Source organism: Mustela nigripes, chromosome 11, assembly GCF_022355385.1.
Source record: "Mustela nigripes isolate SB6536 chromosome 11, MUSNIG.SB6536, whole genome shotgun sequence".
NCBI lineage: Eukaryota > Metazoa > Chordata > Mammalia > Carnivora > Mustelidae > Mustela > Mustela nigripes.
Window position 1 is genome coordinate 8455502 of NC_081567.1, and position 14501 is coordinate 8470002.

The 14501-nt window shown below is 46.6% G+C and overlaps 1 protein-coding gene across 4 annotated transcripts in view; it reads left to right on the forward strand.

Annotated features, from left to right (window-relative positions):
* The first annotated feature begins 5828 nt into the window (after positions 1-5828).
* PRKRIP1 (PRKR interacting protein 1) overlaps positions 5829-14501 on the forward strand; it is a 25165-nt gene continuing 16492 nt past the window's right edge. Inside the window, exons 1-6 of one of the 4 annotated variants that reach the window (XM_059414636.1) lie at positions 5830-6017; positions 6745-6823; positions 8073-8173; positions 11576-11661; positions 12893-12960; positions 14385-14495. In XM_059414636.1, coding sequence (XP_059270619.1) covers positions 5892-6017; positions 6745-6823; positions 8073-8173; positions 11576-11661; positions 12893-12960; positions 14385-14449 — 525 coding nt within the window. In that variant the 5' untranslated portion in view covers positions 5830-5891 and the 3' untranslated portion in view covers positions 14450-14495. Of the gene's footprint in view, positions 6018-6744; positions 6824-8072; positions 8174-11575; positions 11662-12892; positions 12961-14384; positions 14496-14501 lie in introns of those variants that run through there. The other 3 variants (XM_059414633.1, XM_059414635.1, XM_059414634.1) reach the window with 3 other exon arrangements.

The following is a 14501-nucleotide window of genomic DNA, read 5'->3' on the forward strand; positions in this document are numbered from 1 at the left end:
CTATCTGCTTGTCACCGTGCTCTGATCGCACTTGAACTTCTGTTCTCTGTGTGGTTGAGTAGAGGTCTGGTTCTGGACCAGTTGCACCATCCCTGGAGTGGCTTAGGACAGATGCAGGATGACCCATCCTAGACAAGCCATCTTGTCTTCCTGGTGTTGCCAGTCACCTTGGTTGCCTTCTGACTTCCGCAGCCTGTCCTGAGTTCATGGTTGGCTAACCCAAGCGTGCGTTTTCTTCTTTCAACCCTGTTTTCAAGTTCTCAGAAAACAGGCCACAGCACAATTCTTACTTTCCATTGCTCCCAGGTCTTTCAAGGATCATCGGGGCGTCTAGGCCAATGCAGTGCCTTCTACCTGAATGTCAGCTCCAGCTGTCACAGGAGAAAGCATGAGTGATTACATTGTAATTGCCTGCGGGTGGCAATTACCACCCCACTGACCCCTAGCACAGGGATCCCAAATGCAGCCTGTCCAGGGCCCCGTCCAATCCTATAATCCTATCCCGAGGCGATGCTTTCTTGAGTCACTTCTAGTACCGAGACTGTCTTCGTCTGGGTTCCATTCAGAAGTGTGAGTCATTTATTTTGGGAAGCGATCCCAGGGTGACAGAGAATATAGAGGACAAGGAAGATAGAAACCGGGAAGGAAAAAAAAAAAAAAAAAAACCAATCCAAGAGAGAAGGATTGAGCTGCTCCCTGCTGTGGGCGTTCGGGGCTCAAGCCAACTTGGACCCTCTAAGAAGCCATATAGAGCACAGTTCAGAACTTTCCACCCAGGGAGTCTTGGGAGAAGCATTTATCCAACTCCTGTCCCCATTGGTCAAGCATTCCATGCGTAATGTTAACTCCCCTGGCGAGGCAGCTCTGGATCTGGGCGAGGACACAGAGGGACTGAGAGCTAGAAGCAAGAGCTGTGTCATGCCCTGGGGGATGGGGGTGGGGGGGGGCAAGGCCCCAATTAAAAATCTGGTTGGGAAGATTTAAAGTAAGGCACAAGAGCAGTGAGGAAGGATGAATTTTTTTCAATAAGTGATTCTGGGGAAACCAGATATTGGTATGTGGAAAAAATGAAATTAGTTCTTGACTTGACATCCACTGACACCCCCAAAACAGTTTTAGGGAAATGGCAGATCCAAATGGGAAAGGCACGCCAAGAGAGCGCTAATAGGTAACAGAGGGGTGTTTCTTCATAACTTTGCGGTAAGAACAGATTTTTAAAAATAGGACACAGAAAGCCCTACACAGAGGAAGTGTGGTAGATTTGACTGTATTTGAATGAATATAGTTTTTTTTTTTTGACAACTGATGCTCTTTTTTTTTTTTTTAAGATTTTATTTATTTATTTGACAGAGAGAGATCACAAGTAGGCAGAGAGGCAGGCAGAGAGAGAGGAGGAAGCAGGCTCCCCGCTGAGCAGAGAGCCCAATGCGGGGGCTCGTTCCCAGGACCCTGGGATCATGACCTGAGCCGAAGGCAGAGGCTTTTACCCACTGAGCCACTCAGGTGCCCCAACAACTAATGCTCTTAAGTAAGAAAACAGGTGAGCACAGGGAGGAAGATGCCCTCAGACAGATTCCTAGTAGGCGGAGCTCCAGAAACAGAACCCACCGCATGAATTTTAGGGATGTACGGTTCGGGGGTGAAAATATAAAGATATTAAGAAGAGGTGGAGAGCGATTACCATTCAAGCCAGGAGAGGGGTTACCTCGGGATGGTGGGGTGGGGGCCGTCGTGATTTGGAGCATCAGGAGTGGCCTGAGGTCCGTGTTCTAGACCTTGATGGGAATGGAGTCCCACGGGTGTTAGTTTGGTGTCTTGTTTTTCTACATTTTTTTCTGCGTGTGTGTTTCATCTCACGATTTAGAAGTTTAAAAAGAATGTCTGTCTCAGAAGGGCTTTTTTTTTTTTTCCTTAAGATTTTATTTATTTATGTGAGAGAAAGCACAAGCAGGGGGAGCGGCAGAGGGAGAGGGAGAAGCAGGCTTCCCTCTGAGCAGGGAGCCTGAGGTTGGGCTTGATCCTAGGACCCTGGGATCATGACCCGCGCTGAAGGCAGACACCTAATGACTGAGCCACCCCGGTGCCCCACATTCACCCTTCTTAAACATAAACATCCATGAGTCTGACAAACGTGTATGTTTGCATAACCACGACCCCAATACAGACATACAACAAGTCCATCACCCTTAAAAGTCAGATCCCTCCTCCTGCCCTTGGCCCCTGGCATCTACTGAGCTGCGTTCTGTCCGTATCATTTTGGCTTTTCCAGAATGTCGAGCAATGGAATCATTCAAAAGGTTGTAGCCTTTTGAATCCGGCTTCATGCACCAAGCATAATGCTTTTGAAATTCATCCATGTGGTTGCAAATATCAATAGTTTCTTCCTTTTTATTCCTCAGCAGTACATCCCCATGTGGATATATCACAGCCTGACAATTATTTCTCTGGAGTAATGCCTAGCGGTGAGATTGCTGGGTTGTATGGTACGTGTATGCTTGTCTTTTTAAAAAGATTTATTTATTTGATGGGGCACCTGGGTGGCCCAGTGGGTTAAGCCTCTGCCTTCGGCTCAGGTCATGATCTCGGGGTCCTGGGAACGAGCCCCCGCATCGGGATCTCTGCTCAGCGGGGAGCCTGCTTCCTCCTCTCTCTCTGCCTGCCTCTCGGCCTACTTGTGATCTCTCTCTCTCTGTGTCAAATAAATAAATAAAATCTTAAAAAAAAAAAAAAGACCAATGACTTGCTAATTCCATGAGAAACTTAAATTACAGAATAGTCGTAAACATTTTTGCTGTTTTATTTCTCTACATACCAACCACAACTGAAAAATGAAAGGAGTGCCCACCCCTCCAGTGCGACTAGCTGTGCCAGTTGGCCCAAGATTCTCCTCCTTTAAAAAAAAAAATTTTTTTATTTGACAGAGAGAGACAGCCAGAGAGGGAACACAAGCAGGGGGAGTGGGAGAGGGAGAAGCAGGCTTCCTGCCTAGCAGGGAGCCTGATGTAGGGCTTGATCCCAGGACTCTGGGACCAGGACCTAAGCCGAAGGCAGACGCTAACGACTAAGCCACCCAGACGCCCCAGTTCTCCTTTTAACACTGAAAGTCCTGCATCCTTAGAAACTCCCCAGTCCTGGCCCCCAACTGGGATATGTGGTCACCCCACTGTTGAGTATCAGGATGCTGAAAGTCCGTCACATCATTTCATTCACAACCAGGTGTCAAGGTGGATTTGTTACTTACTTGTGCATAAAGAAAAAGCCTTCAAGAGGTTAAGTTGCTTCCCCAGCCCACACTCCAGAGTAGGTAGAGCCAGTCTTTGGCGCTGGGTCTGCCAGACTGCAAAGCACCTTAGTCCTGGGCCTCCTGGGCACAGGCCAGCAGGTGCACCTGGGTGGAGCTCTGCTGCCCTCTGGTGGCAGAGGAGGTGGTGCTCTGGGTCCCAGTCCACACTTGTGGGGCAGCCAGTAGTGGGAGTCCTGGAAGAGGACACTGAAACTGGCCTCGGTCCTAGAAGGGTGCCCCAGGGAGGGACCCCACCAAGGCCTGCTGGGGGTCATGGTCTTTCCATTCTTAAGACTCGTGATCAAGCAGGCCCTCAGACCTGTGCCCAGAGTGCTGGGTTTGAGTCTGTGTGACCCTGACCCGTTCCCCCACCCCTCTGGGCCTCAGTTCCTTACTTGTAACTCAGGAGGATAAACATGTAGACGCACCTAGACTAGGCTTGGACACTGAGGTTGTTATCACGGACTCCAATGCGCCCACATACCCCCCCCATGCTGGTGCAGTCATTAATTTCATTCATTCATTCCACTTCCGACCAGCAGCTTTCTGCCAAATGCTGGCTCTATGCCAGACCTGGAGCTGGGGGTGGGGGTAGGGTAGTGATGGGGACATGGCTGCTCTCAGGCTCTTCGTTCTCTGCCTATCCACTATCTCACGTGTTCATTCATTCATCTATCCCCTGGTTATGTCGTTTACACATTCATTCATTCTTTCTTTTTTTAAGGCAGTCGTGGACTCCCTTCTTTCCTCCTTCCCTAATTCCTCTGTTTTGCAAGCATTCTGGAAGCACCACTCTACTCGAGGCCAGGATTAGATGCTGGGATTCCAGCTCAACCCTCCTCCCAAACTTGTGGGTAGGCAGATGGTGAGGACACGCTGTGCTAACTACCATATGCCAGGCATCGGGACCCAGAGCAGGGAGAGCACCAAGAAGAGAGCAACTGACTTCCTGGAGAAGGGAATGGGGACAGGGCAGGGGGTTGGGGTGGGGGGAATAGGGTAATCAGAGAAGGCTTCATGGAGGAGGTAGCATTTAAGCAAAGCTGACAAGTGTTGCGGGAGTCCTCCAGGAAGGGAAAGACACTCCAGGTCAAGTCTTTTTGGGTATGTGGTACATTCAGGGGAAAGTGAGGTATCTGGGTGGCTGGAGTGTATTTTACAGGGTCATGTGTCACACCCAAGCCAAGCCCTCCATGGATTTCAGTGACAGAACTGGGCCAGTCTAGGACTTCTCCTAATTCATCAGCCTTGGTCACTGGAAAATCACCTACTCTCAGGGGGCTAGGAATGGTCTTAGGGCACTAACACAATATCCTGTCACAAGGGTCGCCTGGCCGGCAGGGGACATTCAGGGGGAGAGCTGTTCTGGGCAGAGCAGGCTGTGCAGGCAGCAGCAACAGTGGTTCCTGAGGTGCCTGGCCCCCCCAAGATCCCACTGTCATCCAGCAAAACCTGAGTACTTTGTCCTGAGCCAGGCCTTGCCCCAGACGTCGGAATACAGCAGTGAACGGAATGTCCACCCTTTAGTGGGTGACTAATGAAATGAGAAAACCAGCAAGTGTGAAGACCACCGGAAACACAGCTGTAGTTGAAAAACAGGTTCTTCTGCCTCTTTCGAGCAGGAAGACTGCACTTGCTTCATTCAACAAGGGGGTGTGAAAGAGGAGTTATTACAGGATTTGGGCTTGGGTGAAGTGACTTACGGAGGGTTCAAGCAAGTGGGTTTAACTCTGGATTAGACACTGTCAGGAAGCGACACAATTCTGTGACTGGCTGTCTTCATAAATATTTAAAGTGAACCGAGGCTAAGGCTTTAAAGAAGACAGCAGTTATGGGTAAGAGACAGAATGAGGAAAACGTTTGGTCTTTTTGCGGTTCCAACAATATTCCTGTTTTTTTTTCATCTGCGTGCAAACACGTGTTTATGCCTCGCTCCATCATGGTGACAGAATGGCCTTGCGTGCTGTTGGTGTTCCGGGAAATTGTTTATGTCCAGGAGGAGGACATCAAGGCCTCCTGGGACTGCCAGGCTGGCTCCCAGATGGGAGGGGCCCTTTCCTCTTTCCCGTAAGAAAGGCTCCCATTCATCCCAGCCTTGCAGATTTTCTGGGTGTCAGGTGCAGAATAATTCGAGGAGGACAAAGGAGACACGGCCCCAGTCCTCAGGGAGCCTGAGCTGTTTTAAATAGATTGTCAGAAATAGAAGGGAGAATGGACCAGACCCAAGGAACCGCGGGGACAAAGGCCCGGGGGCGGGAGGGGACGCTGAGAGCCATTAGCAGAGCTGCCAGCGGAGCCACGACGCGCACGCGGACTGGAGAGGTCGCCTGGGGTCGAAGCCTCGGGCGTGCAAGGCCACCTCTCCCACAGAAACGTGGGCGCTCGGCGGCCCTGATTTGCTCAGACGCAGGAAATGAAATCCAGCGGCTTTGATCACGATAACCCGCGCGGCCTCAAGCTCATGAATATTCAGCAGCCGACTTCCGGCGTGTGACTCCGCCCCAGCCCCGCCCCCCCCGCTAGCGGACTACGCTTGCGCCGCTGGCGCGCGGGTCTGTCGTCATAGGCGCGCGCCGTCGCCGCTCGCCGAGAGCGAAGAGGAGCTGTGATGGCGAGTTCGGCTGCTTCTTCAGTGCGACCGCCGAGACCCAAGAAAGAGCCGCAAGCGCTCGTCATCCCCAAGAATGCGGCCGAGGAGCAGAAGCTCAAGCTGGAGCGGCTCATGAAGAACCCGGTAAGACGAGGCGCTGGTTCGACGGCGTCTTCCAGCGCTTCCGGGAACTCGCGGGCCCGCCTCCCCTGCCTGCAAACTTAGAAACTCTGTACCCGAACCCCAGGGCCAGTCCTTAGGAAGGAGTGGGCTACCCCGGAGATAGTGAGCTTCCTATGGCCTTATGTTGGAGCCCAGGGTGGGGTGAGGGCGTTGTGGAGCGGTTTCCCGTGCTCTGAGGCACTCCTAGTTTTCCTTTCTGTGAACTGAAGCGTTGACTGGAAAGATAGAATCTATGGGTCGATCCAAGGGTTTATTTTCTTCTAAATAGCATCAATTGTTAGGAGGCATTGGCCGACAGAGCTGGGACAAGTCACTCTCCCGTCAGGGTCTCGCTCGGTCCCTTCAGCCATAAAAATAATTGGATGAGGTCTTTTCTTACAGCTTTGGATAGAAAGGGTTGACTCCGGGTGTCCTGGTGGTAAGGTTAGAGGTTTCCAGCCATAAATGGTGACTTGGGCTTCTGAATTCTGCTTTGGAAAGTTAGCTGTAGCCCTGGCGAGGCTATGGGCTGTGATAGACCCCAGAGTACAGGGGATGGAGTAAATCTAAGGGAAGAAAATCAGCTCTAGGTCCAAGGAGCAAAAGCAGTCTTACTTCACCCATCCAGTTAAAATGCTTTGGTCTCAAAGAGATGTGAATCTGTGAGCAGCGTTGTACTGAAGGATGCCTCCGTGTTTAAATGTTGCAGGACAAAGCAGTGCCGATTCCAGAAAAAATGAGCGAATGGGCACCTCGGCCTCCCCCAGAATTTGTTCGAGATGTAATGGGTAATGTTGTCTGTTTATATGTGTGCGCGGGTGAATATAATTTCTGAAGCATAGATGTAAAAACCCTGCAGTTAGTATTTGTTAATTAGATTTCTAACAGGAAAAAAAGGGTTCACTGGTTCAGTAATTTTTTTTTAAGTTTTTATTTATTTATTTGATAGACAGAGATTACAAGTAGGCAGAGAGGCAGGCAGAGAGAGAGAGAGAGAGGAAGCAGGCTCTCTGCTCTCTCCTGCTCTGGGGGCTCCATCCCAGGACCCTGAGATCATGACCTGAGCCGAAGGCAGAGGCTTTAACAACCACTGAGCCACCCTTTAGCCCACTGAGCCACCCGGGCGCCCTGGTTCTGTAATTTTGTACTAAAAAAGAAGGGGCGTTGTTGCATCCAGTTTGGCACTAGAGAATTTTCTTCTGCATTGTTTTAAATAATGCATCATGTTGTTTTTTTTTTTTTTTTCTAACATGGTTTTGGGGGTTGTAAACTAACGTATTAATTATAAAGAAGAATAAATAATAGAGATATGAAAATTTTTGAACCCCCATAATTCCACCATTCCCCTTGTAACATTTTTTTTAAAAGATTTATTTATTTGTTTGAGAGAGAGCGAGCGAGTGTGTGTGCTTGCCTGCGGCAGGGAGGAGGAGAGAAAATCCCAAGGAGACCCCCCACTGAGCGTGGAGCTCAGTCTCAGGAGCCTGAGATCATGACCTGATCCTAAATCAGGAGTCAGCTGCTCAGTCCAGCTGAACCACCCAGGTGCCCCCCATTTGTAACATTCTGATAAGGCCTTTCAAACTCCTAGTCAAAACCACTTGGGTTTAAGAAAAAATGATTTTATAAAAATGGTCAGTTGTTGGTTGGTTGTTCAACACAAGTACTTAGTAACTTTTTTTGCTTTGTTTTAAACTTAATATACATGGACATCTTTTCAGCTGTGTCAAATGTGAAATCATCTGACAGGGGAGGTAAAGGTCTTAAGCTATCTTCTAGGTTTCTGATCTCTCAACCATAATGTGTTCCTCCTCTTAGTGTGTTAGAGTGGAATTTTTAGTGACTTCCCATTCAGCATTCATGCAACAATTATTTAATGATTACCGTGCTAGGCAAGTCACTGTGCCAGCTTCTGGAGTACAATGGGGGGTGGTCCTTTCAATTACTTCCGATTTCTTTCTTTGGTCCCTTTTGATTAAGGGTAGCCTATGTTGGTAACTGGATTTCATTAAGAATTCTGGACTCTCCTGACTATAGGTTCGAGTGCTGGGGCCGGCAGTGGCGAGTTCCACGTGTACAGACATCTGCGGCGGAGAGAGTACCAGCGACAGGACTACATGGATGCCATGGCGGAGAAGGTCCGTGAGCAAAGAGGCTGGCTGACCCCTTGGGTTTGGGCAATGTGCACTTAGGACTTTTAGGAAAAAGCATTTAAAGAAGAGAAAATAACACCTGGTTCTTGGCCTGTGTGAAGGCTGCCTTCTAAAGTCAGTGTGGGAAACAGACATCAAATCCAGATTATTCATTGGTCAGACTCAGCACATCAAGATGCTCCCACTAGGAGATGAACAGAGGAGGGAGACTTCCGTGTGCGTAGAAGGGACAGGAGAGTCCCCTTTCCCTTCCAGGCCATTTGTCCTGAAATGGAACAGAAAACAGGATCTCCCACATCACTCGAGTTCTTATTTCTGTTCTCTCTCTATTTGGCTGAATTCCTATAATTCTTTGTAGCTGGTGTGAATAGCAGTGTGCTTTCATGTGTCTGCTTCTTTGAGCAGTCTAGTTAGAGGATGGCATTTCTTCATGGCAGGTGTGCAATAATAACTAAGAATTGGGAATAGCCTTAGAAATTGTATTGTAAGAACTATTAAGCTTTTTATTACCTGACCAGAAGACCCAAAAACCTGTCTCTTGTTTTTAAAAAATACTCTTTGGATATTTTGTTTATTTTTCAGAAAGAACTTTGGAGTTACTTTACCCACTCCAGAAAACCTTGTTGATTTTTTTTGTTTTGTTTTTTTAAACTAGAATTGAGTCCATAACTTAAATTGAATGAGGATGGATGTTACAGTGTTTAGGCATCCTCTCTAGAAATGTTCTTTTTTTTTCTGAATCTCTCAGTGATGATTAGAGATTTGGTATAGATCTCACATTTGTTCAAAGATTTTGCTTTTTTGATTGCAGTGGTGCTAGTTGCTCCTTTATATTTTATTACTGGCGATTAGTAAAAATCAGAAAAAAAATACTAACATTTTAGTACTCCTATATTTTCCCACCTGAGTATAAATAAAAACCAAGGGTGCCTGGGTGGCTCAGTCATTAAGTGTCTGCCTTTGGCTCAGGTCATGATCCCAGGTCCTGGGATCGAGCCTTGCATCGGGCTCTCTGCTCACCGCGGAGCCCGCTCTTCCCTCTCCTTCTGTAGCTCCCCCAACTCATTCTCTGTCTGTCAAAATAAATAAATAAAACCTTAAAAAACAAAAAACAAAACCAAAATCCCCTGCAAATATTATTTGGCTAATTGTTCATGATTTTCCATATCTGATTTCTCTTCCTAACGTGTGAGAGATTGCCCCTTGCTCTTATCTTACAGCATGCACTGGAAGAGACTTTTTTCTCAGTCTAACCACGATGCCTGTTACTTCCTTGAATACATCCGTGTGTTTTAGAGAGCTTTACATACTTTACGGTGGTATTTGCTTGCTTTTTAAAAAGGAGGAAACCACTTTATCCAATAACAGTTGATTTTCTAGTAATTTGGTTTGAAAAAGACTCACTGTAGAATTTCCTCCTATCTAAAGGAAGTACAACGTTTAAAAAAATTAAAATGATTATTCATTCAAATAGAATGCTATTTAGCAATCACAAGGAAGAGACTAATGATACGATGATCCCTGAAACATGCTGAGTGAAGGAAGCCTTGCATGAGAGAGCCTGTCATATGGTCCCATTTATACGAAGTTCTACAAGAGGCAGGACTAACCTATGTTAAACCATATAAGTGTTTCAGAACGATTGTCTGTGGGAGTTGCATAGGAAGAGGTAGGAGAGAACTTTCTAGTGTGATTAAATAGTACACTCACAATTGAGCATTTTGTTATATGTATTACCTTAGGCGGAAGAAATAGAAAAACTGTTAACAAGCATTAAACCCTGTCAATGCTATGCATGCTTAAATCCTTGGAGGTGAAATGTCCTGGTGTCTGCAACTTTGAAATGTGTTTAAAAAAAAAAAAAAAAGACAGGGGCGCCTGGGTGGCTCAGTGGATTGGGCCGCTGCCTTCGGCTCAGGTCATGATCTCAGGGTCCTGGGATCGAATCCCACATCGGGCTCTCTGCTCGGCAGTGAGCCTGCTTCCTCCTCTCTCTCTCTCTGCCTGCCTCTCTGCCTACTTGTGATCTCTCTCTCTCTCTGTCAAATAAATAAATAAATTTTAAATCTTTAAAAAAAAAAAAAGACAGGTTGATGGATGGGTAGTGGTAGAGCGGGGTGGACAGATGTGATAAAACAAGGAGCAAAATGTCAGTTGTAGGATCTCGGTGGTGGGCATATGGAGTGTATAATACTTTCACCTTTTCTGTGTTTGAAATTTTCCAACATAAAACAGTTCCAGCAAAAAACAGTATTAAAAACATAAAAAAAATATTAAAGAGATAGACATGACACGGGAGAAAATATGTGAAAGTAAAAATTCACTGGAATGGCCAAAATTGAGTTTGAAAAATATCTTTAGGATTTCGAAGGCAATGTAATCATTGCCGTGGTGGTTTTTACCTGGTGTTTGCTTGTCTTACGGCCCATCTTGGTCCCCAGCTGCTGGTGGTTCTTTTGTAGCTGCTGCCGTCCTCCGCTTGTGACATTCTCAATTCTAGTGGGGAGTTTCTGGTGGCTGGTCCCACAGCTGTACCTGGTCACCATGGTGGGTTTTCCACTGTCAGGAATAAGAAAACTCTATGTAAAAACTATCAGAAGCACTGTTTAAATTTTTAAACTACTTTAGAGGGAAGGAAATAGAGTAGGCAGTTGGCTCAGCTACCAGTGCAAACGGTGTTCAAAGATCAGTTGTGTAGATTTCTTTTTTTTAAAGATTTTCTTTTTTTTTTAAGATTTTATTTATTTATTTGACAGAGATCACAAGCAGGCAGAGAGGCAGGCAGAGAGGGGGGGGGAAAGCAGGCTCCCTGCTGAGCAGAGAGCCTGATGTGGGGCTTGATCCCAGGACCCAGGAATCATGACCTGAGTCGAAGGCAGAGGCTCTAACCCACTGAGCCACCCAGGCGCCTCATTAGATTTTATTTATTTGACAGACACACAGTGAGAGAGGGAACACAAGTTGGGGGGTGGAGGGGAGAAGCAGGCTTCCTGCTGAGCAGGGAGCTCGACATGGGACTCGATCCTAGGACTCTGAGATCATGACCTGAGCCTAAGGCAGATGCTTAACCACTGAGCCACCCAGGCTTTCCTAGATTGCTTACTATAAATCACAATAGCACACTAGCCAGGGCCCTATGGCTACATAACCAGTAGTTGTGCCTTTTCTCATGCTCTCATGTTTCTTTGGGCAGGAGGGTCTCTTACTGAACCAAAGCAGACACGTTCGCCATCCAAGTGCAGAAAACCGTATATTGATTCCTGCCCCACCTGTTGGGCAGTCTCTTCCAGTTAAAAGTGGCCCTGCAGCACCCCCAGTGGTGTGACTTGTGGAGATCTCATCCATGGCCCAGAGTCCATCTAAATTTAAATTTGTGTTTTTTCACAGCAAAAATTGGATGCAGAGTTTCAGAAGCGACTGGAGAGGAATAAAATTGCTGCGGAGGAGCAGACGGCAAAGCGGCGGAAAAAGCGGTAAGGGCTCTGTGAGCTCTTCCTAACCCATGAAGCCTAAAGGCGGGAAATATGAGAGCTGAGTAGTCCTTGCGGTCAGAAGTTCATTGTATGCCCTGTCGAGGTCTTGGGTGTTACCCAGTAGACGGATGGCCCGAAATATCTGAGTATCTGAGAGATTAAGTCACTTACTGCTGATGCTTCCCCCCATATCCCCCCGTCACAGATTCTCCGCAGCTCAGGTCCATGCCTGGGTGACCAGGTGGATTTCTAGGTTTCCTCCACGTCTGTTTTAATATCGAGTTTAACAGTATGCTGTGAGCAAACTTTGTTTAGCTTCTTCCTTAAATTAGGGTGTGTGACCTCCCTCAGTGACATTACATCAGTATGTAGACTCGTGTGTGTGTGTGTGTGTTTTAGTAAATGCTCTCTTCTCCTTTGGAGAACTAAGCAGGATTCTAAAAACAGTTCCTAATTCTTAGTCTGTTTCTGGCAGTCTGTTAATTTATTGAGATAGTCTTTTGTGTGCTTTCTTTCTTTTTAAAGAGTCTATTTATTTATTTGACAGAGATCACAAGTAGGCAGAGTTGCAGGCAGAGAGAGAGGGGGAAGCAGGCTCCCTGCTGAACAGAGACTGATGCGGGGCTCCATCCCAGGACCCTGGAATCATGACCTGAGCCGAAGGCAGAGGCTTTAACCCACTGAGCCACCCAGGCGCCCCGTTTCTTTTGCTTTATGATATGCATAGTAAATTTAGTTACAGAGCATGTCTGTATGCTACAACTTGATTACATCTTTTTTTCTAGCTATTTTGCATTTTTTTCTTTTACCATGTTTTTGTTTCCGTGTTTGAAATTAAATAAGAAACAAAACTTGTAAAGCTGTAACATTTCACATGGAAATGCTGCTCAGTCTCCACCAGCTTTAGAAAGCTGATACTGCAATAAAGTGTTGTCATTTAAAAAAATAAAATAAACAAGTAAATAAAAATAGTCCCTAAATATCTCAGAATGAAAAACATTTTCAGTAATCACGTCAGGACTCCACAAACGATTTCATTTTGATTCAAGAAGAAAACAGCTTGGTAATATTGGTGGTGTTGGAGCAGCAGAATCATGGGAAAGTATTTCTTCCCTTTCATTGTTATAGTGTTTGTGTTATTATAAGGTCTTTAAACACTCTATAGGTAGATATTTATTTTCTAAAACATATAGTAAGTTAATAAAGGAATTCATGTATTTTATATTTATAGCCAGAAGTTAAAAGAGAAGAAATTATTGGCAAAGAAGATGAAACTTGAACAGAAGAAACAAAAAGAAGGTGAGTGGTACTTATTTTTCCAGGTTGTGATCTTTCTTGGTGTTGATCACCACGGCTGACCTGTCAAGAATGAGATTTAGAGGGGAGCCTTGGTGGCTCGGTGGTTAAGCATCTGCCTTCAGCTCAGGTCATAATCCCAGGGTACTGGGATGGAGCCCTGCATCGGGGCTTCTCCCTCTCCCATACCCCTGCTTGTGTTCCCTCTCTTGCTACCTCTTTCTCTCTCTCTGTCAAATAAATCTTAAAAAAAGAGAGATTTAGAGTTTGGAGCTGGTTGGCTGGCCACTGAAGAGACGAGGACTTATTTCTATTAATTAGGTCTTGTTTAATTGCAAGTGTCAGAAAGATAAACAGAAGGAGAGATACTGGCTTATGTTAAGTCAGGACAGACCTCCCTTCAGGGATGGCTAGTAGAGGAGCTCGGTGATGTCACTGGCATTCTTTGTCTCCTTCTGTCCCCTGGCCCCTTGTCCTCGGACAGGTCCATGTCCTCCTGGTGGTTGATGGGTCCCTGGGGCTGCACCCTGCCTCAGTCGGCTCAGTGGGCTCAGTTGGGCTCCCTGCTCAGCAAGGAGCCTCCCTCACCCTCTGCCTGCCACTCCTCCTGCTTATGCTCCCTCTCTGTCAAATAAATAAAATCTTTAAAAACAAAACAAAACAAAACCAGAATGCTTTGGTCTCTAAGAAACAGAAAACTCAAATAGCAGTAGTTAAACAAAGAGGAGTTCATTTCTCTCATGTGACAAGAAATTTGGTGGAAGGGGGCAGCTGAGTGGTTCAGCAGCTCAGTAGCTTCAGGCCCAGTATCCCGGCAGTTCTCTTGGCCTTTATTTTGTGGGCATGAGATGGCTGCCATGACTCCTGCCATCAGACCAGTGTTCAAAGAAGAAAGAAAGGGGGAAGAAGCGGTACTTGTCTTTTTTTTTTTTTTTTTTTTTTCTATTTTTAACAGAAGAGAAAAGATCCCCAAAAGTGCCCGACAGATGTCATTTTATATTTCATTGGTCAGTGCTAGGTCACTTTGCCATTCCTTGCTGCTGTTAGGTTAGATGACTAGAAAACAGACTTGTTGTGACTATCTTTGTAACCTGTCAGGATTCATCCCTGGAAGCTGGGTACATTGCCACCTTAGACTGAGATGAAATTTTGTTAACAAGGAGGAATGGGGGGGCGCCTGGGTGGCTCAATGGGTTAAGCCTCAGCCTTCAGCTCAGGTCATGATCCCAGGGTCCTGGGACCGAGCCCTGCATCGGGCTCTCTGCTCAGCTGGGAGCCTGCTTCCTGCTCTCTCCCTGCCTGCCTCTCTGCCTACTTACGATCTCTCTCTCTCAGTCAAATAAATAAATAAAATCGTAAAAGATAAAAAAACAAAACAGGGAGGACTAGGGGCCGAGTCACATATCAGCATCCCATCGTGCTTCCAGTCCTGTCCACCTCTGAACCCGTCACATGGCCAGAGATGCCAGCCACTCGCCGGCCCGTGAGCTGAGAGTCAGGGAACAAGAGGTCTCCCGTGGAAAGGATAAAGGATGCCAAGAGAC